At 44.7% G+C, this 25,116-nt stretch overlaps 2 protein-coding genes across 9 annotated transcripts in view; one reads left to right on the forward strand and one right to left on the reverse strand.

The window, feature by feature from the left end:
- Positions 1-389: 389 nt before the first annotated feature.
- Positions 390-4,069, reverse strand: LOC130863969 (RNA binding motif protein, X-linked-like-1). Its single transcript, XM_057754292.1, has 2 exons — positions 3,934-4,069; positions 390-1,924 (listed from the first exon to the last, which is right to left on the reverse strand). The coding sequence occupies exon 2, from the start codon at positions 1,824-1,826 to the stop codon at positions 660-662; it is 1,167 nt and encodes a 388-aa protein (XP_057610275.1). The 5' UTR covers positions 1,827-1,924; positions 3,934-4,069; the 3' UTR covers positions 390-659.
- A 444-nt stretch (positions 4,070-4,513) lies between these two features.
- Positions 4,514-25,116, forward strand: part of Slc10a7 (solute carrier family 10 member 7) — a 286,449-nt gene continuing 265,846 nt past the window's right edge. For 7 of the 8 annotated variants that reach the window (XM_057754300.1, XM_057754295.1, XM_057754301.1 and 4 more), the window contains exons 1-4: positions 4,514-4,797; positions 10,810-10,892; positions 19,745-19,881; positions 24,301-24,376. In XM_057754300.1, coding sequence (XP_057610283.1) covers positions 4,698-4,797; positions 10,810-10,892; positions 19,745-19,881; positions 24,301-24,376 — 396 coding nt within the window. In that variant the 5' untranslated portion in view covers positions 4,514-4,697. Of the gene's footprint in view, positions 4,798-10,809; positions 10,893-19,744; positions 19,882-24,300; positions 24,377-25,116 lie in introns of those variants that run through there. The other variant, XM_057754303.1, reaches the window with a different exon arrangement.

Raw genomic sequence — 25,116 nt, forward strand, 5'->3', positions numbered from 1 at the left:
GCTTGGATCTTTGAGTTCAAGGCCAGCCTGGTCTAGAGTGATTTCCAGATTGGCCAAACATAGATAAACCCTGTGTCAAAAAAGAGGGGCGGGAGTGAAAGGGGAGGCTCTTGATGATTCCCAAATAAATGCCAAAAAACAAGCCAGTCAGCTTTAAGCTTTCTTATTTTTCAGACTTAAGTCAGAAGACACGCCGAGTACCTAAGAGTAGCACACCACCAGCACCCTCTACTACCCCTGTTAGCTTGTCTGTATAGGCAGACAAGACTCAATTCTCCAGAGACCAAAGGCTATCTAGATGGTCTCTCATAGATCTTAGAATTACTCACCTCATTTACTGGGGGGTGGTAGGGGTGGGAAAAAAAATCAATCAAGACAGGAAGTTGCCTTTAGGAACACTTTTACTTGGAAAATTACAACACTAGTACAAGTCAAGTCTTACACATTTAACATTTGCTGTTGAAAGCAATTCATAATATCAAAATTAATCATGTTTTACTTTTATCCTCACAAGAACACAAAAATGATAAAGGGGAACTTAAAACAGAAAAATTTAAAAAGGTAACACAACTTTTCTTAGTAGTCCTTGGGTGGTTCCGACAGAAGACTTTTCCATCTTTTGTTTTTTTGGAGACCTTGATCCAAAGTCTTGTTTGTTCCTAGTATCTGCTTCTGCCTCCCCCTCTATCAGATCGGCTTCCTCCACGGCCACCTCCTCTTGGTGCTCCACGGCTTGAACTGCTGTAGGAATCACGTGGAGGAGGGTACCCCCTTTCCATAGAAGGGGGGAGCCCCCGTTCTTGTCTGCCAACACGATCACGGCCACTTGAGTAGAGATCACTTCTGCTGCTTGAGTAACTGTCACGACTTCCACCATAGCCATCACGTGAGCTGCTGTAATCATCATAGCGACTGCTTCCTCCGTAAGATGGCGGCGGCCCTCGTGTAGGGGGTGCACTGCGCGAATTACCGTAACTCTCATATGAATCTCTGTAGGAACCTCCGCTTGGATGATCTGAATAGTCACGATCCCGACCATATCCATCTCTATCACCATAGCCTCTTGATGGGTAGTCGTCACGTGAACTGGAATGACTATAATCGCGGTATGTGTAATCTCTTGGTGGCGGCGCATAATCTCTGGTGTCACGGGAGCTTGGATAATCTCTGCTTGAATAGCTGTCTTTTGTAGAATATCCATCATCTCTTGGGGACAAATAAACATCTCTTCGAGACGGCAGGGGTTCCCTTCGTGGAGGGCCTCCATAGCTATCTCTTCCACGTGACACTGGGGCTCTTCCTCCCATTCCACTGCTGCTTCGAACTGGTCCTGAAGGCGTTGATCTTTTAGGAGGGGGTCCCCCGCTTCGTGGTGGTGGTCCTCTTTTTACTGGAAGTGGTCCCCTCGAAGAACTCATGTTAAAGTTCATGGAATAACCACCATCATCCATGTATCCTCCACGAGAAGGGGGTCCTCTAGTTCCTCCACTTCCTCCTCGAAGACCTCTGGGAGGGCCTCTGCTTCTTGGAGGTGGAGGAGGTCCACGCCTGCCACTTTCAAATGATGGTTTGGTAGCTTGCTCCACCTTGATGGCTTTTCCATCCAAGGACTTTCCATTCATATCTCTAGCTGCATCTTTAGCATCTGCTGGGCTTTCGAAGGTGACAAAAGCAAATCCTCTTGATTTGTTGGTTTCACGGTCTTTCATCAAAAGTATTTCCACTATTCGTCCATACTTGCCAAATACTGCTTCAAGGGCTTTCTCATTTGTTTCTGTATTGAGCCCACCAATGAAGAGCTTTCCTGGGCGATCTGCTTCAACCATCTTTCCTTCCAGCTGAGAGTTGGAGGGGACTATGAAGGTCTCAAACTCCTAGAAGCTTGCTGAAGGGCCAAGTAGCTCACCGGTGACAGCTGCTGGGTCTCAGAAGAAAACAGAAAAGCCACTAGGACTACTGCACATGAGTACCTGTCAATATTTTTGTATTAGTTTCCTCAGGCTGCTGTAACAATGTACTGTAAATGGGGGGAAGGGATTAAAAATATCCATATTCTTATAGTTCAGGAAGTCATTGAGTATGAAGGTGAGGTTCCTACCAGAAGCCTGAACAAAAATCTGTACCATGCCTCTCCTAGCTTCTAGTGGTTATCAGCAATTCTTAGGAATCTCAAGCCAGTTTCTGCTTTCCCCTTTACATAGTGCTTACACTCCACCTGCCTCTCATGCATACCTTCTTAAAAGGGCAATAGTCATTAGATTCGGGACCTGCCTGAATCTAGTATAACCTCTTCTCAGGTACCTACAAACATCTCATTTCTAAAAGAAGTCAAACTCTGAGGTTCAGGAAGACATGCCTTTTACAGGGTACATTACTGAACAGTGAACTTAATTTGGAGAAAGGATATATGCTCATATAATTTAAAGGAATCTGATCCATCATTTAGGATTACTGGGCAGGTTCTAACCCAAGGACAAGAGTCACTGTAATAAACATACAGAAAAAAGGTAGTGTTGGCGATGGATGCAGAGTGAATGATGCAGCCACTAGAGACATATGCAGGGGAATGTAATGCCAAACCAGGAGGGACTGGAGCATCACAACATTAAAGCAAGGAAGCCAGGGAATACCAACTGCCACAAGCTGGAAAGGGCCCTCAGAGCACATGGCCCTCCGACACCTCCACCTTAGACTCTGCAACAGGAAAATAACAAATGTTTATATTGTCTGTCTGGGTGCATGCAGTTTTTTTGGGGGAGAGGGGGAATATTTGTTATAGCAGCCCTAGCAAACTAATACAGTCCTTAACAATACAATTCTCAACGAACTACCGTTAAAATATTCTTCTATGAATTACGACTTTGCTTTAAACAGATCAAAGTCTCTAGAAAGAATTTGTAAGCAGGCTTACTGAAGCCAGCACTATCCCTGTAATGGCTTTTTAGTTTTGAGGCAGATTTTTTTTTCCTGAACCGAGAAAATGACTGTAAAAAAAAAAAATCGCTGTAAATTTTCCTTCCTAAACTCCACTTACCTGTGCCTGCCTTCTAATAAGCTTTTTATCACATTTCATGTACTTCTTTTGCCTGGTAAATTGTTTAACGACTCCCTATTACGTTCTTTTATCTTGAGATTAGCTTTTCTTCGTGCTGCCTGATGTATAATTACCCCAGTGGGGGCTGTGCAACTGGGAACCGATAGCACAACTGCTTAAAGCAGTTTAGTTTTTGGATAGCGAGTCATGTCAGCAAGATAAAGTAAAATAGAGCAAATTGAAGCCGAGTCTCTTTCAAGCTTTGAATGCATCCAGAATGAGAGTCTGGTACAATTTCTTTCGAACGTTACGTTCCATAGTAAACTATTCAAGTAGTTGATACCAGGCTGCTTCAAAATGTCCCACAATACTTTGTTCCTTTCTTTCTTTGGGTGCATAAAGAGGAAGGGTAGATGCTCGGAAGACCATTCGTGAAACTATGCCATAGGTCGTCAGAATGCAAAGCAAGAAACCGGACGGGGGGAGGGGGGCGGACATCAGGACCTCCTCCCTGGGTCTCGACCCTCACTGCTTTTGTTCTGCGTTCCCGGCCCCCTCAGTCGTCCTGTTGCTTTAGTGGTTCAGCTCCGGGGTCAGGCAAAGGCCCGCACCACGCGGCCTTCGGAATCGCCCGCCCACGCGCAGCACACGGGTGGGGAGGAGCCTGGGCCGCTTTCTTACCGCCCCCCCAGGGAAGATTTGCCCCATCCCGGCCGTCCTCCCCACTCCCGGGGCGGGTTTTGGCCGGGAAGGCGGTCGGGCAGAAAGGCCCGAGCAGGCCACCGACCTGGCGGGAAGGCCCGGCCCGCCTTCCCCGCCTTCCCGCCGCCGCCGCCGCTGCGGGAAGGCGGGGGGCCTGCCGTCCCGGACGTCTGCTCGGCCACCGATTTTCAACCTACCCCCGGGGCTAACGCTTCCCCAACTAGGAAGCCGCTTTCCCGCGCCGGTCGCCACACGCGTCTGCCGCCGCCGCTCCCGCCGAGAACCAGAGGCCGCGAGTGGCTTCCCCTCCCCCCGCGCAACGTCAACGCGACGTCGGCCGTCGTCGTAATGCGCCGAGAATGAGCGCACCGGAACCTTCGGCGCCCGCGCGCGCAGCCGCAGCTACAGCGGAGCCCGGTACCCTCTGGCGCGCAGCGCGCGTCCTCGGGCTCAGGGCGGAGCGAGTCCGCGATGCACGCCCCGGGGCTCGGGAGGCCGTCAGTTTCCTGCAGCTACAGCACGAGGAGGCTGGGCGTCTGGGGCGCCACATTCCGCTTCCCCGCCGTGGACCTCCCCAAGCTTGACCACGGATGCATGGCATCGGGTCCTGTTAGTGTAGCCGGTGACTGGTCTCCCTTCCCTCCTCCTCGGTCTCCGGGTGCGCCCCCGTTCTACGTCCCCCGGATTCCTCCGCCAGAGTGCGCATCTATTCGGAGGCGCGTGGTAGTGATGGCGGCGCTCAGTGAGGCTTTCCTGTCACTGGATACTACTACTCCCAGCCCGCCTCGGAGCCGCCCGAGCCACCCCTCCGGTCTTTAGTTTACGAATGGCAATTTGACTTGCTCTGCTGCATGTCTGGAGGCACCGAGGAAAGCGTGGAGACGCCCCGGAGATTCGGGAATCGCAGCTTGGAAAGCCAGCCAGCCAAACAAATAAACAAAACCCACCCACCCTAACAAATATGAGGCTGCTGGAGAGGGCGAGGAAAGAATGGTTCATGGTCGGCATAGTGGTGGCGATCGGCGCCGCTAAGCTGGAGCCGTCGGTCGGAGTGAACGGGGGTAAGTGCCGCACCTCTGCCCGCTGCGCCGCGGCGGCGGCTCCCGCTTCAAAACTCCTCGGCGAGTCTGCGGGAGGGGCGGCCGCCCTGGTGCGGTGGGACCGCTGCCCTTCTCCGCCCCGACCGTCACAACTACGCTGTGCCTTTCCAGGTGGTTCTCACTTGCCAGCCCCGAAGGGGATCAGGAATGGGGCAGAGGAGTTGGAGTACAGGTTGTCTTTTCTGCGGGCAATCAATGACTTCTGCTCAGTGCCGGGAGTGAGGCTGCAGAAAATGAAACGTACACCTCATGCTTGCAGAGTAGCATCCCATCCCAAGGGACTTTAGGGTGCCAGGAGCCCTTATCTGTCCTGGAGTGCACCTCATTATCAAGTCTTTTTCCGACTCCTCCCTTTATGCACCTTAAAAAAAAAAAAAAAAAAAAAAAGGAGAGAGAGAGAAAAATAAAGGGGGTGGGAAAGAAAGGACACTCTTTCCCCAAACTTCGATTTTCTGGCTCATATGATGGGGAGCGGTCGTGCCTTAGTTGCTGACGCTCCCAAACTCCCAAGCTGACTGACACGTTGCACTCCACAGGGCACTACTTCCGTGTGCTGCTGGGATTCAGTTGCTACTGCAGCAGTTAACAGATACAGACTGTGTTAAGCTATGCGCACTGTACGTTTTGACAAGGAAGTGTGGATGGGTTAAAACCCCACTCAAATCCCGAATACAATGACCGGCTTTGTATTGTGGTCTGTGGACACTGGTGGGGACAGGGCAAGTGTCATTGGCCTTTTTACCCTCTCTCCCACTTTCAGACAGCCTTGTCCTGCTCTTCATACACATTAATTGAATTTCTTCAGTTCTTTTGTGTTTTTGACCTTGTGTGTTAGATCTCAAGTTTGTTGATGGATAGAATACATAAATCATGTAGTGGGTCCAAGTAAGGACGGGAGAGAAGACACATAATCATTTTCAAGTAGAAGGCGCCCCTGTGGGTATTTGAAATTGTACCTTCTTGTTAAAACCTTCAGGAAGTTAATGCATGGTATTTCAGAACAGCAAGTGATTCCTACTTCTCTCACTCTAGTTTCTCCATTTAGAAGTAACTTCTGGATCGTTGAATGTAATTACTTAACACAATGATTGTGGCTAAGAAAGCTCGTGATTATTTCATTTTTCTTCCTTTTAAATTTACATACTTTAAAATTTAAATGCAACATATAGAATACATTGTTGTGACCACAACGCCATTACTTATTCTTCTGAAACTACCAGTTAGGTTCCCCCTTCCCCCCAGGCAGGGTTTCTCTGTGTAGCCCTGGCTGGTCTTGAACTCAGATATCCACAGCTTCTGTGGAGTTAGTTAGTTTTGATATGCCCTTTCTGTGAGCTCTTGGGAAACTGAAGTTTGGGGTTTTGAATTCTGTCCAATGAAGAACCCCTTGTCTCTTGAACGGTGGGAAGTGCAGTTCTAGATAGAGTCTTGGAAGTGACCCACAACACACTGTACTGGTTATTGTGCTTGAGGCTAGATCTCTTTATTTGCTCAGTATTATATGAGAGGCCTTTCCTGGTGGTGTGTGGCTGGTAATTCTGCAGGTGCTGGGCTTGCCACGTGTCTTTTACCTTGAATTTTCTGAATACTATGTGGGCAGGATGGTTGTGGAATGCTTGGATCAGTTCTCTGGGGCTTCTTGATCTGGCAGATACAAGATGGATTCTGTGATCTTGTTTGTACTGTTGTACTTAGTGGACTTTTGTACATTTTGGGTCTTAAAATATGTTCAGTTTTTTAACAATCCTTATCGTATTTTTTTCAGCAATTATAAAGTAGAAGCAGAATATTCTCAGTTCTAAGTAACTTATATTTTAAACCATCATGTCACGTTATTTTTTGATTGGCATATTGGGAAGTGAACCCAGGACCTTGGCGCATACTTGTTAAACTCATGCTGTACCGTGAACCACATCCTCAGGTCCATGTTGTGTGTGTGTCAGTGTGTGTGTGTCCCCGCCACGCCAACCAGGTAATATGTCAGAGCTTAGTTAGGGGGAATGGAGACTGGACTTCCTCTTTTATCATATCAGTGGCAAAAATCTGTAATAATGGTTTTGGGAAAGAGAGAGACTATTAAAGATAAATAATCACTATAAAGAGAAGACCTTGTAGAATAAAGACATTTTTATGGTTTTTAGTCCAGACGAACAGGACAGAATCAGCTAAATATTAGACACCATGTGATTCTTCTAGGACTTTTCTGTGTAAAAACTACTTGTCTTAAGAAGAGCCAAATAATTGGGATTTTCTGTATGGTTGTTAGGTTGAGAGCTTTATTTTTTGTGACCATTTCAGATGATGGTCCTACCTATAAAGCCTGTTTAATAAAAAAACAAAAATAGCATCAAGCAACGCTTTCTCTGTGCCCTCACCAACAAGAATTAAAGAGCAAGGGCAGATGTGTCATGGAAAATTTCTCATAATCTTTCTTTTCTTTTTTGTTTTTTGAGACAGGTTCTTTTGGTCATTTTGTTTGTTTTATTTTACTGGTGCTGTATGTTGAGACAACTTTGTGCTGAGACTCATTATATCCTGAGCTACATAACCTCCCCCCCACTTTCGCTGCCCCTCCTTTTCTTTTCTTTCAGTTCTTGCTTTTTAAATTAGTTACATTTCCTTAAAAATATAGAAGTAACTGGGCGTGGTAGTACACGCCTTTAATCCCAGTGCTTGGGTGGATCTCAGTGAGTTCAAGGCCAGCCTGGTCTACAAAGTGAGCTCCAGGGCAGCCAGAGCTACAGAGAAACCTTCAAAACTACCCACCACTCCCCACCCCACCCCCCAAAAAAGCCAGAACAAGGTTGAAAATAAGAGCCTGTTGGAGGCATGATTATGTAGGTCCGAGGCACTGCTAATGTGTCCAGAGAAATATGAGCTCATGGGATTTAGCTCTGTGGTCCTCATTTTGGCTAAAGCTAGGTGTGCTTCTGTGGAATTACACAGGGAAACTGTCCTTCCTGCCTATGCCTTCAGTTATTCGCGAGATGTAAATCCTGGCGGGGGTGGGGGGGAAGCATTTGTTTTTCCATTAGAAAAACAGAAAAGCCGGAGGTAGGTGGATCTGTGTGATTTAGAGGACAGCCTGATCTACAGAGTGAGTTCCAGGACAGCTGGAGATACACAGAGAAACCCTGTCTCAAAAAACAAAAACAAGAACAAATTTTAAAAAATATGTTGAAGTATATTATCTACAAATATTAAGAATATTTTTTATTTTAATTAATTCATTCTTTTTTGAGACATCTCACAATGTAGCCCTGGCTGACCTAGCATTAGCTAGCTACACACACAGTCTAGGTTGGCCTTCTCACAGGGACCCTTCTTCCATCTTCTAGGACTGAAAGCATATGCCCAAACCTTAGGATATTTTAGATGATACTTGGGGCAAGATCGCCATAGAGGAATGGCTTCTGTGGAATGTCACCTTTACAAAGAGTTTCTTTTTTCTTCCCTTAAATACTGAAAGAGGCAAGCAGGGTGGTGCACCCTATTAATTCCATTGTTAGGGAGGTCAAGGCCAGCCTGGTCTAGATAGTGAGTTCCAGGACAGCCTGGGCTCTTTAGAAAGACCTTGTTTCAGAAAACAAATAGCAACAACAAAATAAAAAGATTGGATTTTCTAACTCAAAGTGGCTTCATTTTCTTAGTAGCCCATTTTTCTTTTGATTGTGTGAGTTCCTTCCATTTTTGGTGACTAATATTATTTGAACTGTGCGAAAGCAGAGGACAACTGCGACTACTTGAGCATGGAAGAGGGACAGATTTAGATCCTAGTTTCCGCTCATCCCTCTGCTTAAGGATTTGCCGAGTTCTCATTTCTGTCCTGGGCGACCTCTTGTTCTGCAGAATTCCCTAACTGGGACCACCTGTTAGCCTTATAGTTGTGTGTCTCAAGAATGAGCTGGGTGGTGGTGGTGCACGCCTTTAATCCCAGGCGGCTCTCTGTGTGTTTGAGGAGCCTTGGGTCTCCCTAATCCCCCTTCTCCCAGACAGGTATGTTGTAAGTAGCCCTGGAATAGCCCCACTCCATTTCTTGGTTACAGTTATTTAGATGTGTGTCTAGTATAACAAAAGTCTGTATTGAAAGTTCAGGACTAGTCCACAGAATTGAACGCCACATGTTACCTGTATACAAATGTCTTTGGACCTGGCTTTAGTTTTTGCGTGTAACCATCTCGTTGATTCTCTCTGACCCTTCCTCTCAAGAAATTCTGGAGGCACCACTCTGGACTGACAAAAAGTGAGGGAGTGAGGGTGGGGAGTAAAAAAAGCTTGAGTTAAAAATTCAGATAGTTAAGATTTTTGGGAGCAGTCTAGTTAAATTTTAATTTTAAATTTAAAATTTTTTTGCCTTTAAATTATGCTTCTTAAAAAGGACATCTTTAGTTGTTGAAGTATGTACCTGTACAGTATGGAGACAGATACTCTCACAGTTTGGAAGGCAGTGTGCCTTTTTAAATGTTTGTGCTGCGGTGGAAGGCTTTCCTGCTTGCCCCTTTGTGCTCTGCTTTCCCAGTCTCAGCCAAAGGCTTTGTATTAATGCCAGGCATATGAAATAGTTTATTACATTGTTTGAGGGAATTTTTGTTTCTTTTATTTTATGCTGTCCTACAAATATCTAAGATATATCTTAATAAATTTTTTTTTTTTTTGGTTTTTTTCGAGACAGGGTTTCTCTGTGGCTTTGGAGCCTGTCCTGGAACTAACTCTGTAGACCAGGCTGGTCTCGAACTCACAGAGATCCGCCTGCCTCTGCCTCCCGAGTGCTGGGATTAAAGGCGTGCGCCACCACCGCCCGGCTTCTTAATAAATTTTTGTTGAACAACTTGAATAAATAGTGATTTCTTTCGGTTTGATCATCCGCCTATATTCCCAAAATATCAGTAGATATGGTAGAGGATTTTGGGGACTCTATGATTGTGATCATGTAATTTGACTTGAAGTAAACCCAGTCTAGCAGCAAATTGCCTAAGAAATATATCAGAATGACAAAAATTTATTCTCTCATTTCTTTAGGCCAGACATCCAAAGGCTCTGGGGGGGATCCTCTTTCTTGCTTCTTTTAGCTAGTGTTCACAAGGACTTTTTTTTGGCTTCCTTGACGTATGGTATTGTAACTCCAACCATTGCCCTGTGTTTACTGTGTGTCTACACACAAACATGCCTCTCAGAATGCCAGTCACTGGGGCTTCCTGCCAGTACTTGCCTGGCATGTGCCGGACCCGGAGTTCATCCCTGTACTTCAACCACACAAGCAGACAGGTAAACATAGGTAGTTGTTGAATAACTATTCACTTCACCCTCATCTAAACTTAACTTCCTCTAGTACAGTCCTATTTCCAAATATGGTCCCACTCACAGATACATTGATATAGAAACAGTGTAGATATGCCTTTTAGGAACACAAGTACAGGGGAACCAAATGGTATATGCACCAGCTACTCCACCTGGGTATTGTTGACATTTTAGACATGATAATATCACTGGAGACTCCTCATGTGGGGAAAATGGGAAAAGTTTCTGTACCCCAATGAGCCTCTTTACCGATGTAACAATCCAAATCAGACCAAATCAAACTGAATTAGAAAAATCCCAGGTTTAATGGATAAAACACTCCTGGATGATCTTCCAGCACCCAAAGAGGAGACAGGAAAGGAAGACAGGCAAACCACATGTCTGTTTCCTGGGGGGCAGTTTAAGTACCTTGTGGGAGTAGTCTTGAGAATCTCTAGAGGAGGGGTCATCATTTGGTGGAGTTTCTGAGATACAGCAGGGTATGGAGAGAGATGGGGTGGGGGCTTGGGGTGGAGCTTCCCCCAAACATCCCAGACTGTGATATATGAACGCCAGCAGCTAAGGTGAAGCTTCCAGCAGAACAGGTCCAACACTGATGCTGAAAGTAGTCTTCTTTCAAACCAGCTGATTTGCTGTGCATGCTCTTCTAACAGTGACTCATTGCTCTCTTTGTAGGACCACTGAAGCCAGAGATAACTGTGTCCTACATTGCTGTCGCTACGATCTTCTTTAACAGTGGACTGTCGTTAAAAACAGAGGTATTGTCACCTTGTGGGCACATGGAGAGAAGTGCAGAGATGTTAACTTGCCCTGAGTGCTGAAGTCTCGGGACTTTGTGAAGCTGTTTGCTGTCGGAGGCTTCACTGTGACGGAGTGACTTGGACAGCAGCAGCACTAGCTTACAGCCTCTGTATGGGGCCTTCAGAGTTGAGCACTCAGGGCCTAGACGTGGGATTACATGGGTTTTTTTTTGTTGTATTTATTTAATTTTTTTTTCTTGGGAAAGGATTTCTTTGTAACAGCCCTGGCTGTCCTGGAACTCACTTTGTGGACCAGGCTGGCTTAGAATTCATGGATGAAATTTTTTTTTTTTTTTTAGTGTTTGAGACAAGGTTTCTCTGTGTAACAGCTCTGGCTGCCACTAAGCAGGATTTAAACTCATAGAATTCTGCTTGTCCCTGCCTCCCAAGGACTGGGGTTAAAAGCATGTGCCACCGCCTGGCTTGATGACCATTCTTTTAATGAAGACATTGGTATGAAAAATATCCTTATGAAGAGATGTAATCAAGGAAACAGAAAGTAAGACTGTAATACTCTATCTCACCTGCTACAGAAAAAAGATGTGTGGTAATACCAGTAATTAAAAATATATTTTCAAGCCAGGTGTAGTGGCACATGTCTCTGGTTCTGCTGTCTTAGTCACTGTTCTGTTACTGTAAAGAGACACTGTGACCAAGGCAACTCCTAACAGAAAGCATTTAATTGGGGGTTTGCTTGCGGTTCCATAGGCTGAGTCCATTATCATGGCGGGAGCAGGGCAGCAGATAGACAGGCATCGTGGAGCAGTAGCTGGGAGCTTGCATATTGAGAAAATGGCCAGGAGGCAGGAGAGCTAATTGGGCATTTTGTGGGCTTTAGAAACCTCAAAGCCCACCCTCAGGGAAACACTTCTCCAGCAAAGCCACACCCTCTTCTTTCCCAGACAGTTCCACCACCTGGGGACCAAGCATTCAAATATGACCCTATGGGGCCACTGCCATTCAAACATCGGGTGCTGGGGTCAGGGGATTGCCATGAGTTTGAGGTTAGCTTGAGCTACACAAAACAAGAACCGAAACAAAGAAACAATTTTTCTTTTAAAAATTAGGTTTATTAGTGTGGTAATGGACTACAGTACCTGCTTTATTGTCTTTCTTACATCATGGAGAAGACTGCACCTGCTCCACTGAGGCATATGGAGGCTCTTTAGGTAGTTACAACTCTCCGGTGTTACCTCTTGGTCCTGGGCCTTATGTGAGCTAGTCATGTTTGTTATGCCATCTCTGAACTACTTTTTAAAGGAGCACATTCTAGCGTTCTGAGAGTCGTTTTAGATTGTTACTGAGAAGTCTCAATCTGTCATGTCTATGGGCGATGGTCGTCACTGATCCAGTGTCACAGAAATAGATTGTCTCCGAAGTAAAGATACAGAGACTGTCACGTGCGAGAGAGGAGTAAGGAAGATATGTGGCTTTCTTTACACTTAAACTGCAGGAAGAAAAGAGGAAATACTGGGTGGTTTCTCAGAACATCATAAAGTTCTAAAGGTATTAATTTCTAGAGGCTGGGAGATGGCTTGGTGAGTAAACGCAGAGCGAGTGTGAGGACGGAGCATGTGGTCCCAGAACCGGCTGTAATCTCAACGCAGGAGGTGGGTGTGGAATCCCCTGGTAAGATGGCTAGCTAAACCAGCCAAAGGGGAGTTCTGGCTTCATGGAGACACCTTGCCCCTCAGTAAACAAACTGAAGAGTGATTGAGAAAGACACAAGACATCAACCCCAGGCCTCCAGATGGAAGAGCGTACATGTATACCCACATACATGAAAGGTACATCTCCATGCATGTAAACATTTGTGTATATACATGTACAGCACACACATAAATGTGCCAGAAATAAATATTTTAACATCTTATTCTTTTTTTAAAATGTATTTATTATGTGTATAGTGTTCTGGGCACCAGATCTCATTATAGATGGGTGTGAGCCATCATGTGGTACCTGGGAGTTGAACTCAGGACCTCCGGAACAGCAGTCAGTTCTCTTAACCTCTGAGCCATCTCTCCCGCCCAACATCTTATTCTTATAGATGGGAGAATCTTATTCTAATGTGGATTTCAGCGTTTTTGTTTTGTTTTTCCTTTCGTTCTTTTGAGACAGGGTTTCTCCGTGTAGACTTGGTTGTCTCTGTAGACCAGGCTAGCCTTGAGCTCAGGGATCCACACTTCTCTCTGATTCCTGAGTGCTGGGATTAAAATGCGTGTCACCACAGTCTGAGTCTCTCTCTCTCTCTTTTTTACTGGAAATGTCTTTAGGCTGGGCAGAGGTGGCACATGCCTTTAATCCCAGTACTTTTTAAAGACTTCCTTATTTTTATTTTGTGCGTATGGGCATTTTGTCTGTGTATATCAGTGTACCCCATGCATGGAGGTGCTTGAGGAGGTCAGATCCCCTGGAACGTGCGCTGTATACAGTACTGCCATGTTCACAACTGGGTCTTCTGGGGTAGCAACCCATCCATGTTGGAGTTTGTAGTAAAAGGAGCGGGCCGCATCCCGCCGCCTGGCTAGTTTAACCCCCGAAATAACCACACAGAAATTGTATTAATTAAATTACTGCCTGGCCCATTATATCTAGCCTCTTCTTGGCTAACTCTCACATCTTGATTTAAACCATTTTCATTAATGTGTATCGCCACTTGACTGTGGCTTACTGGCATGAGTCTAACCAGCGTCCGTATTGGGCAGGAGAACCATGGCGTCTTAACTCTGCCCTTCTTCCTCCCAGCATTCTGTTCTGTCTCCCCGCCTACCTAAGCTGCTTGCTGCCCTATCAAAAGACCAAGGCAGTTTCTTTATTCAACCAATAAAAACAACACAAATACAGAAGGACCTCCTACACCAGGAGTTATTGACCTAATTGACTTTGTGCAGGTCTCATGCAGGTAGGCACAGCTACTCTGAGTTCATGAATGTGACTGGCATGTCACATCTAGATGGCCCTTAGAGTCTTTCTGTCCCCTCTGTTGTGATAACCTCTGAGATGGAGCTAGTGTCTCGTTTAGGACCAGCAGTCAACTGTTACGTATTCTCAGCACTTTGAATAGTCATGGGTGTTTGCATTAATGAATGTGTGCTGAAGAAAGGGGCTTCTGACCAAGCTTGAGAGAGCATGAATCTATACCTATAAGTATGAATATTTAGAAGGAAGTCTGACAACACGCCTGTTTAGCAAAACAATAATAGATGCTCCCTCTGTGCCCATCTCCTCCCCCATGAGGCCCATGACCTGCTAGCCATGGGCTTTTGACCAGGGTTACAGTGTCAGGCAAGAATTCCTTCCTATGGAACCGACCTTCAATCCAGGTCTAAGTACTGGGTTCCCTTCATAGGCGTCGTGTCGTCGTTACACTGCTGGCAGCACATCCTGGAGAGGCAGGCTACCCAGGGTCCAGTGCAGAGGCGCCATGGCTTTTACCCTCCAGGAGCCTGCGTAGCTCCTTTTGGCGCTGTGAAAACTAGTTAGCAAAGAAGTTTTCATTTCAGTTCAATCTTGATCTGTCTGTATGCATACCCAAAGTACAGAGTGTCTTCAGTAATAGGGTCTTGCCCTGAGTTATTGTGGGTAGCCGAGAACAGTGGCAACAACTTGTGTTGTTTGATGGCCTCTGGGGTTTCGTTAACCAAAAACATGTAGGGAGATATCTCATACCTGGCCTTGAGATTTTCCTTTAATAACCCATGTCTTCTAGGGGAAGCATGGTCCACTCATAAAGGGCACATCTTTTCAACACTTTAAAAACTTATTTGTACAGATTTATGTGTATGGGTATTTTGTATTCATGTATATCTGTACACCATGGTGTGTGCATTGCCCATGGAGGTAAGGAGGTTGTTGGATCCCCTGAGACTTGAGTTACAGATGGTTGTGAGCCAGCATATGGTGCTGGGAACTGAACCTGAGTCCTCTAGAAGAATAGCCACCGTTCTAACTGCTGAACCATCTTCCCAGCCCCCACCGTCCTTTGCTTCCATCTCCCCACTTGTACCCCTGCTTTAAGCTCTCCTCCTTCCGTACAGGCCTGTTGCCCTCTCTCATGAGCTCTCTCTGATGCCTGACCTCTACAAGTACTCACATGAAACACACAAACTTATACTCTGAAGCTAGGATGGATGCACATGCAAGAGGTTATACAGACTTTCCAGGTTGATTTGCCTTAGTGTAATTGTTTTCCACTTCCATCCATTTTTTTGGTAAATTTAATGATTTTATTTTTCTTTAAAATAAAAGTTTATTGTATTTATCTACCATACTTCATTAGGTATTCATCAGTTGATGGACATCTAGGTACATTCCATTTTTTAGCTATTGTCAGTAGAGCAGCTAGGATATATAAATAAATATTACATCTAGGATATAGATTTGCAAGTATTTCTATGGTAGGATATGGATCCTCTGGGTATATGTGCAGGATCATAGCTAGGTCATATGGTAGGATTTTGGTGTGATCTGAGTGAAGATTGTGCTGGCGACTTTTTGTTGACACAGAACTAGAGTCACCTGGGAAGAGGGAACATATTTTAGGAGTGTTTCCATCGGGCTGCTTGTAGGCAAGTCTGGGGGGGGTGGCATTTTCTTGATTAGTGATTAATGTGGGAAGGCCTACCCACTGTGGGTGGTGCCACCTCTGCATGGATGATGTAAGAAAGCAGGCCGAGCAAGCCTTGTGGAGCACGCCAGTAAGCAGCACTGGTCTCTGCTCAGTTCCTGCTCCCGGTTCCTGGTGAAGCTTTCCCTAAATTCCCTCATGATGGCCTGTAACATGGATGCATTGGATGAAGTGACCTTTTCCTTCCCATGTTGCCTTGCTCACAGTGTTTATCACAGCAATAGAAAGCAAACTCAGACAGACTAAAGTCAGTTACCTCCTTCTTAGGTCATCCTGTTAACAACATGGAGGACCGATTTTGTAAATTTTTTCATTCAGTAGTTATTAGGCTGTTATAAATCTCATTGGGGTATTTTTGATATATACAGTGTTAGTGTGTAGTGTTTATAACTGATGAATTACATACCAGCAATTCTAAATATCTTCATTGATGGATTGCCTTTCTGAAAATGACCCATGCAGGATTGTTTTCCTGTTCTGCTAACTGTAGGCCCACTAGAAATGTTATTGACTCGAAGTAACCATTGTCAGAGGGAGTAGGCTTTTTCTTTGAACACCTGGGTTCTACAGTTGGTTCTAAATGTGGGCACGTGATGCAGAATGGTGTTTGCCATGATGAGGGGCAGGTCGGATGTGACTTGAGGTCTTCCTGCTGGCCTTGGCTATGCCTTGTGGAGCAGCTGCATCACCCACGTCCTCTGCTTAGGACATGGCTCTAACTGCGTCCCCTGCTATCTGTTTAATGGCGACAGCTGTTATTTATGCCATGGGATATCTGGCAAGAGACTTCATGTCTCTTACACCTCAGCTTCTTATTTAATGTTATTCTGTAAAGCAGCCAACTTTGTGGGTTGCAAGAGTTGATGAAGGAAGAATGTCACAGCTATCAGCATTTCTCTAAGGACCAACTTCTGTCAGCACATAGGAAGCCTTCAGAGTTACCCAGCTAATTTGGATGTAATGGTGAATTGCTTTGATCCTGTATTTTATTGTGGTATATGAGTGGCCATCAAAGCCATTCCCTCCATCAAAGACCCTTTTCAAACCAGTACAACGGTCAGTCATTTTCAGAAGCCATTTAACTAGATTCCATCGGGAATAACGCTAGGCCGTCTCTAAGGCTGCTGCTTCAGGGCCAGGGTCAGTGGGAAGTAACAGTTTTGTAATTTATTTTTTTACTTAATAATCCTAAATTAATTTTAACTGGATCTATGATTTTTATGATTATTATGTTCTATCTTATTTGGTCCTAGAATAGTGCATTTTTGTTCACTGAAGATAGTAAATTATTGACTTGAGTTTATTTGAAAGCATTTTAGTTTGTCCTACTCAGCTTTGATTTATAGTGTTTTTTTTTTTTTTTTTTTTTTTTTTTTTTGTATTCTGAGACAGGGTTTCTCTGGAGCTTTGGTGTGTCCTGGAATTAGCTCTTGTAGAGCAGGGTGGCCTCGAACTCACAAAGATCCACCTGCTTCTTCTGCCCCACAAGGGCTGGGATTAAAGGCGTGTGCCACCATGCATGGCTGGTGTCAGATTTCTTAATGATGTAACTTTGAAGATTCTAATTCACTTTACAAGTGTTGTTTTCTTTTGGGTCCATCAAAGGACCTAGTGTGGTCCTAGTGGGACTGATGGTCCCAAATTATCAGAACATTCCATACTTTCAGAGACATCTTGGACCAAAGAGGAATTGGTGCGTCTCCTCATGGGGAGACAGAGGTGGGCGCTAACGGGAGAGCGGATGAGTCTGTGCTAGCCTGCTGTTACAGATGACCAGGTAGTTGTGCCTCTGAGGCTGAGGGTCTGTTGCACATTTGAAATGTGCACATTAAAACTGGTGAGTGTGTGATTGCTTGCAACCCTTTGTCTTACGGGTGATTCCTGATGTATGTTGGGGGGGTGCATGTGTGTGTGCTTATGGAAGTCAGGACAGCTTTGGAAGTTGATTCTCTCTTTCCACCATGATCCTAGGGATCAAATCCAGAACCCCAGGCATGTACAGCAAATATTTTTACCTGGTGAGCTGTCTCCCTGGCCCTTGCTTATTTTTTTTCTATTGTTTGTTTGATTTTGTTGTCTGACGTTTAAAAAGGCTATTCCTTTTCTACCATTTTTACTTTTTATTCATTTGTTTGTTTATTTATTTTTTAAAGATTTATTTATTTATTTATTATGTATACAGTGTTCTGTCTGCATGTACACCTGCAGGGGAGAAGAGAGCACCAGATCTCATTATGGATGACTGTGAGCCACCATGTGGGTGCTGGGAATTGAACTCAGGTCCTCAGGAAGAACAGCCAGTGCTCTTAACCACTGAGCCATCTCTCCAGCCCTTGTTTATTTTTTGAGGCAGGTCCCACTATCTAGTTCTGGCTAGTCTGAAACTCACTATGTCGATGAGGGTGGCTTCAAACTCACAGAGATCATCCCGTTTCTGCCTTCTAAGTATTTAATTCCCTCTAAGGGATTAAAAGTATGTGCCACCACATCTGATCCTACTGTTTCCTAAATATATTGGGTTTCAGCAGAGTAACCATATAAAGCAAATATAGACGCATATATTTGTAAATATTGGTAAATATTTATATCTATATCTATTTATCTATCTATATTTGTTTTTCGAGACAGGGTTTCTATGTAGCATTGGAGCCTGTCTTGGAACTAGCTCTTGTAGACCAGGCTGGCCTCGAACTCACAGAGATCTGCCTGCCTCTGCCACCCGAGTGCTGGGATTAAAGGCGTGTGCCACCACCTATATGTATTGCAGCGTTAACTATTCTGTGTTTTCTGGCTGTGCAATTCATAACATGTTTAATATGTAGTTTTGTTTTGTTCTATGACAGGGTTTCATATAGCTCAGGTTAATCTCAAATTCACTAAGTAGCTGAGGATGGCTTTGAATTTATCATCTAGCCGGGTGGTGGTGGTGCGCGCCTTTAATCCTAGCACTTGGGAGGCAGAGGCAGGCAGATCTCTGTGAATTGAAGGCCAGCCTGGTCTACAAGAGCTAGTTCCAGGAATTTTTCTTCCTCAGCTTCTCAAGTATTAGAATTACAGGTGTGTGCCATTGTACCTGGTTTATGTGGTTCTGGGAATCAAACTTAGTGCTTATGCATGCTAGGCAAGCACTTCTCCAACCGAGCTATACCTCCATCCTAACGTGCCTTTCTGTCTATGGCTAGTCCACTCTGAAAGTGCCCAATCTTGAGTGTGCATTTCTTATCCCTCCTGGGGCAGCTTGTGATACCATGGTAGGAGCAGACCTGGATTTGGTTGGTAGTGTGCCAGGAATGGACTTGATCAGGTCCTCACCGTGTGGGTGGTCTCAGTCTTAGTGTCCTCAGCAGTGCAGCCAGGTATTACTATCCCCCTGGCCATTATACTGTCCTAATGGGCTGCTTTGGGAGTAAATGAGATAACAGAGTACTCAGGTTATCCTAGCTCCAGGCATATGGCTATTTCACAGAAAGCTGTTAACAATAGGAACTGAAGTGAGTGGTCAGTAGGGGACGGAATCCCTTGGAATTATAAACTGTTATCTAAGAGAATATGGTTTAGAAATTGTTATTTGTAGATTTGGTGACATCTTCCTAAATCAAAGCCTGATAAATTTCATACAATGAATAGAGATTAGTATATTCGACTAAAGTGTGATAAGTCTTATGAACATTTTTGAGATTGTTTTGTTTTGTTTTGTTTTTCAAGACAAGGTTTCTCTGTGTATCCCTGGCTGTCCTGGAACTCATTCTGTGGACTGGGCTGGCCTCAAACTTAGAGATCTGCTTGCCTCTGCCTTCAGAGTACTGAAATTAAAGGTATATGCCACCACTGCCCAGTTTAAGGTAATTGTTTAATGTAGATAAACATATGTTTTATTTATATCAACAGTCCTTGAATTTATACCACTCTAATGCTAGTTTGCTTTTACTCTTGTTCAGAAATGTACAGATCTGAATTCTTAGAGCATATTATGTATTCACAGGAAATTAGATAGCTCCGAGATTTTATATCAAACTATTTTATAATTATCATTATTCTTCCTCTCTCACAGCCCCTTTCTTATACATGTGCTTGTAAAGATCTAAGATTTGAAACAATTCAGCATTGGAAGCTAAGGCCTGTGAAGTTGCTTTACTAGAGCTCTCTATGGAATTTCTCTTCTTACCTTTGCCCTGTTCTGCAGGAGCTGACCAGTGCACTGGTGCATTTGAAGCTGCATCTTTTCATCCAGACCTTCACACTAGCCTTCTTCCCAGCAACAATATGGCTCTTTCTTCAGCTTCTATCAGTCACGTCCATCAATGAATGGCTTTTAAAAGGGTATGTTTAAACCTTTTGATGGGTATTCTTTTAATGGGGCAGCTCTAGTAACATTATTGTTTCCATGGCAACTGCAAACAAAAGGACTTGTGTGTTATAAGGAAAGGAGACCACCTTTTAAATTCTGTCTGGGGGAGATGGCTCAGGGGTTGAGAGCACTGAATGCTTCTCCAGAGGACCTGGGTTCAATTCCTAGCATCCATATGGCAGCTGACAACTGTCTATAACTTTAAAATTTGACACCCTCACACAGACATACGTTCAGGCAAAATACCAGTGCACATAAGAATAAATAAATTAGAAAAAATAAATACTAGCTGTTAAAACAATAGTGTTTCATCAGAGGTTCAGTAAAGAATTGTTTAACAGAATCTTAAAGTAGATCCCTGTGCCTATTTAAGGTTCCAGAATGTAGACTTTCTGAGTGTATAAAACGAGTAGGAGAGGACCTAGGGGGCTGGCTCAGTGTTGAGGAGTGCACGCTTGAGGACCTGAGCATGCCTAGAACCCCAGGGCTTGGGAGACAGGAGGTTTTATAGGCTTGCTGGCTACCAGCTTAGTTCCAGGTTCAGTTCTAGTCTCAAGGAAAGAACATGGAGATTGAGAGTATCGTAGCTGCTGCCCTCCTATGCTCTCTGGGCCTGCACAAACACATGCATTCCGCCGCTTCTCAGAGTGAGCATCGGAAGATACTGGAGGCCTCCAGATCAGTCTGCATGGGAATGTAGGCTGTCCGCTGGGCCTTACCTTGGCCATCTGTATCTTTCCAAGCATGGACTACCGTGGCTGAGTGCAGTGCCCATTTTTAAAATGTACAATAAAAGGATATGTGTGCGACATATGTTTAATTTTTCACTTACTCTGTTGTTGTTTTAGTTAATTTAGCAGTAGATTCATTAGAATCTTTTCTTTCATGACAAATGTTACTATGTTTAATGGAAACAATTTAACAATTGAAAAATTAATTAGAATAGTTTACAACTAACCTCACTTGAGCATCATGTTATAGCTGCTAAATCACCGACCCCAGAGCTCAGAGGTTGTCCTCTGAGCCTATCCCTGACACTCTATGACTTTCAGTAAAGTTGTCTCATAGTTTAGACCTGCTTTTCTCTGTATAAATTGAGGACAGTCATGCCTTAACCACATATTTAATGATGACGTTGACTGTATCAAATCTTTCCATCCATGGCATGATTTCTTTGTTATCCATTTAGCCCTACTGCATGCCGGGAGTATTTCTGATGATGGAGAGAGTATAGTAGACAAAAGTGGTCATGTGCTGGTGAATTGTCCAGAGGTAATAGATACTCAGAGTAGACATCAACAGGCAGCAGGAGGGACACAATGAAAACGAGTGACATCAGAGGAAAGGGGTGCAATGGGATTGGGTGACCAGGCTTTTGAGGAACTCTCATTCTTCCCAGAGTTCTTGGGGAGAATACTCTTGGGAAAGGAAGCAATGTACAAAGGCACTGAGGTGGAAACAAGCCCGGGGAGTTTGTAGACAGCTTCAGCAAAGCAGGCCAGTGGGCATATCCTGGTCATGTGGCAGAAGGGCGGCAGTATTTCGAGAGCACTGTGTTGAGGACTTATCTGGAAGCTGCAGGAAGCTTTTGCATGGGCTGCAGGGAGGGATGCGAGGCTTGCTTGCATGGGACTCTTGGTAATGGTGTTGATAGTAGGGGGCTTGAGACGAAGCCAGGGGAACAAGTGTGGAGGCTAGTGAAATGTGGAAGCGCGACAGAGAGATGAGTGTGGTGGGACTGATTGGAACTTCGAGTTTCTGTGACCTCTGTCTTGAGAGGCTGTGGTCGTCACCAGGAGATTAAGGCTTCAGGGTTGAGCCACAGCGTGAATGGCAACTTGGGGACACCAGTGGTGTAGAAGTCGAAAGGGAGGTCAGGATGCGCTGTTCACCATACTGCACTTCAGAGAAGGAGCACTGCCTCTCACTAAAAGAGGTAAAATGCCACATAAATAAGATGACTTCTTTTCAGAGCAGTGATGTAATTCTGTGTACTACAAGTCAGGAAATACTGGGCATCTGCTGTGCGTGGGGCATGCAACAAGTAGGAAGATGTTTTTATTTTTCTTCGGGGAACTCCCAATCCTATTGAATACATGCAACATATATATGCTCTATGTGTGGGATACATACACACACACACACACACGAAGAATGGGGCTCAACAAGGTTTGTGTCTGCCTAGAGTAGAGGGCTACAAAATGAGGCATTAGTGAGAGACATAAGATTTCTTTAGGGTCATCCCAACAGAGTCCTTTAGTACAGGGCTGAAGAATCTGGGGCTTGAGGCTGTAGATAAAAGACCGCTTACAAAAGCGTGAAGCTGAGAGACTCGGGTTCTAAGAGGTGCTCCTCAGAAAGAGTGTTCTGATGGCACCTGATGTTTTTATGAGGAGAGTAGCACCTGTCATCTGTGATGAGTTAGAATAGGTGTCAAAGGGACCCACACTTGCTGTCCCTCATCTCAGCTCCTTTTGGTCTCCCTTGGCCTCCCTAGCATGTTTATGTTCTGGGTTGCTCTTTGGTTGCTGGGACAAGCTCTGAGACCAGTAGTGGCTTTGGAAGGGTTCATTTCATTATTCTTCAGGTAAGAGTCCTTTACTGAGGGAAATCAAAGCAGGAGCTCAAGGCCTGGAGGCAGGCACTGAAGCAGGGACCATGGAAGAATGTTGATTGTATTGCTTACTGGCTTGCTCTCTGTGCCTTACCTTTCTTAAACAACCCAGGCCCACTTGTGGTGCTGCTCAGAGTGTTAGGTTCGCCTATATCGTGTAGTAATCAAGAAAATGCCTTACAGACCATGCTATTGGCCAAGCGTATTGAGGCATTCCCTTGATTGAGTTTCCTTTTTCCAAGGTTTTGTCAAGGTGACAGTAGAAAGTAGGAGTTGAGTTAGTTGAAGGAGGACAGGCTCTACCTCAGAATCATGGTAGGGAAATGTGGGTAGCAGGTCGCGTTAGAACCGCTCAGCAGTGAAGGATGGAACCTTGGTTCTGGTGAAAAGTTGCTGCTCTACTCCAAAAGTCAAAGTAGATCATGAGGTGAAAGCTCGCTTCCATGATGAATTCGGAGAGAAAACTGACCTCCTAGAAACTGAACAAATTTCTTCTGAAGCGCTGTTGTATTTCTCAGGGTTATCATTAGTAATAAGGGTTACTATCAGCTTGATATGTTCTGCTGGTACAACACTAGGGAGGCTACAGCAGGAAGAGTGGGAATTTCAGGCTCAGGCTATACTCGGTTACATGGTGAGTTCAAGCCAGATCAGGTCTCAGAAAACCAGCCCACTAACTAAACAAACAGAAACCGAAAACAAATCTTCCCAGATCCCTGTTCTTACTTTATTTTGAGTGACAGGCCTCAATTTGTTGCCTAGGCTGGCTTCTCCTGACAGTGTTTGTGTGCTGTGTCCTTGATGAACTTTGCTTCTGGTGAGGCCATGTTCTGTTCAAATACTGAGGAATGGTCTTCAGTTTAGTCCTTAGATTTATGGCCCATAGTTTGCCTTTCCTGGCATGCAGCTTTTATCTCTAACTTAGAGAATAGACTCATTTTCATGACCATGGACATATGAGCCTTATTTAATAAAAACATATAAAGTAGCTATGGGAATTCACTCTGGGTCTGAATTCAAGAAGTGTGAGATAGTATTACTGCCTCCAACATGACTTTACAACATGAGAATGTTGTTTATGTGATGAAAGTTGAGAATTGTAAAATGTAGACTTCTGTTTTATCAAATATTTTTTTGAGCGTTAGATGTCATCTTTAGGCTTCATTTGTTACCAAAAGATCTTCTATAAAACTACAAGGAAGATATTCTTTTGGGACAGAGGTTCTTTGTGTTGTCTATATTGTCTTTGAGCTCATGTTCCTTCTGTCCCATCTTCCGCTGAGCTGTGAACACAGGTGTGTACTGTTGTCCTAGTTCTATGGGGAGAGATCTATGGCAATAACCCAAGATTAGAGTATCTATGTTAATTATCGTTCAGTGATCCCACTCACTATAGCCTGCTTGTTTTTTTAACTCCGTAATCAAAGTTGTGTGTGTGTGTGTGTGTGTGTGTGTGGTGCAGTGCTGGGATGGATCATAGACCTGCTGTATTTGATGTGTGCAAAGGATGACACCAAGGCACTGTGCATGTTAAACAAGCACTCTGCCAGCTGAACTAAACCCCAGCCCTTCAAAGTTTAAATAAGTTAAAAAATAAAGCCATCTAAGCCTGTATAATGTCAGGAGCTCTCAGGGCCCAGACATTTGCCGTATCTTCTGATCCATGTTGTCCTGTAGTGTCTCAGCTCAACACCAACAAACCGACAAACGCTGTTATCTTTGATTTATAACTGGAAATGAGGAACTATTTACAATTGGATTTTCTTTTATTTTTCAGTTTGCAGACAGTAGGTTGCATGCCTCCCCCCGTGTCTTCCGCTGTGATTTTAACCAAGGCAGTTGGTGGAAATGAGGTGAGTCACGGGGATAACCTTATCTAAACACAAGTGTGCGCTGTGCTTCTGTGTGGTTCAATCGTTGCAGAGAACTCCTGTGAGCTGCTTATGAACGGCATGGCTGTTTGCATGCACCGAGGCTGAAACTGGTGATGTGTGGAACTAGAATTTCTAATGAACACAAGACAGAGGAGTGAAATGGAGATGGTGACCTTCCTATCTCGGTGGGAAGCTGAGGGATGAAGGGCAGAGTCCAAACTCACTGACTCGAGGCTGTGGCGACTTCCTAAAAAAAGATAAATTGAATTATTGGGTTAAGTATGTTTATAAATATAGATGATATCAAATAAGGAATTGTGGCCCGCCAAGACTCGACCAGCGATGAAATGAAGACCACCGACACAGGATCCTTCTCTATCGCGCTTTATTGAAGTGCACTCGGTTACAGTTGACTGGTGGAAGTAGGGGGCCCCGAATGGCAGAAAGCGGCTGAATATATACAGGGAGAATGGGCGTGTTCAGAACGAAAGAGACGTGGCCGCATGGGATTGGAAGCAGCTGTTGCTGGGCAGATCAGGAGCAAGATCAGGCGGTAAAGACGTTGGTCTAACACGCCAAAACACACTTGTTCGTCAGGCTCTCGGCGCCATCTTGTAATGGCGGCGATAGTTCGCCACATCTCCCCCTTTTTTGTTTGATTAGAGAAAGAGACCTCCAGTCATGGCTGAAATTAGAGGGTTCCCCCCTGGGCAAAAATG

Source organism: Chionomys nivalis, chromosome 21, assembly GCF_950005125.1.
Source record: "Chionomys nivalis chromosome 21, mChiNiv1.1, whole genome shotgun sequence".
NCBI lineage: Eukaryota > Metazoa > Chordata > Mammalia > Rodentia > Cricetidae > Chionomys > Chionomys nivalis.

What these genes read in the sequence shown, in the direction of transcription:
- LOC130863969 (XM_057754292.1), bottom strand. Translation starts at nt 1,826, where the DNA reads ATGGTTGAAGCAGATCGCCCAGGAAAGCTCTTCATTGGTGGGCTCAAT.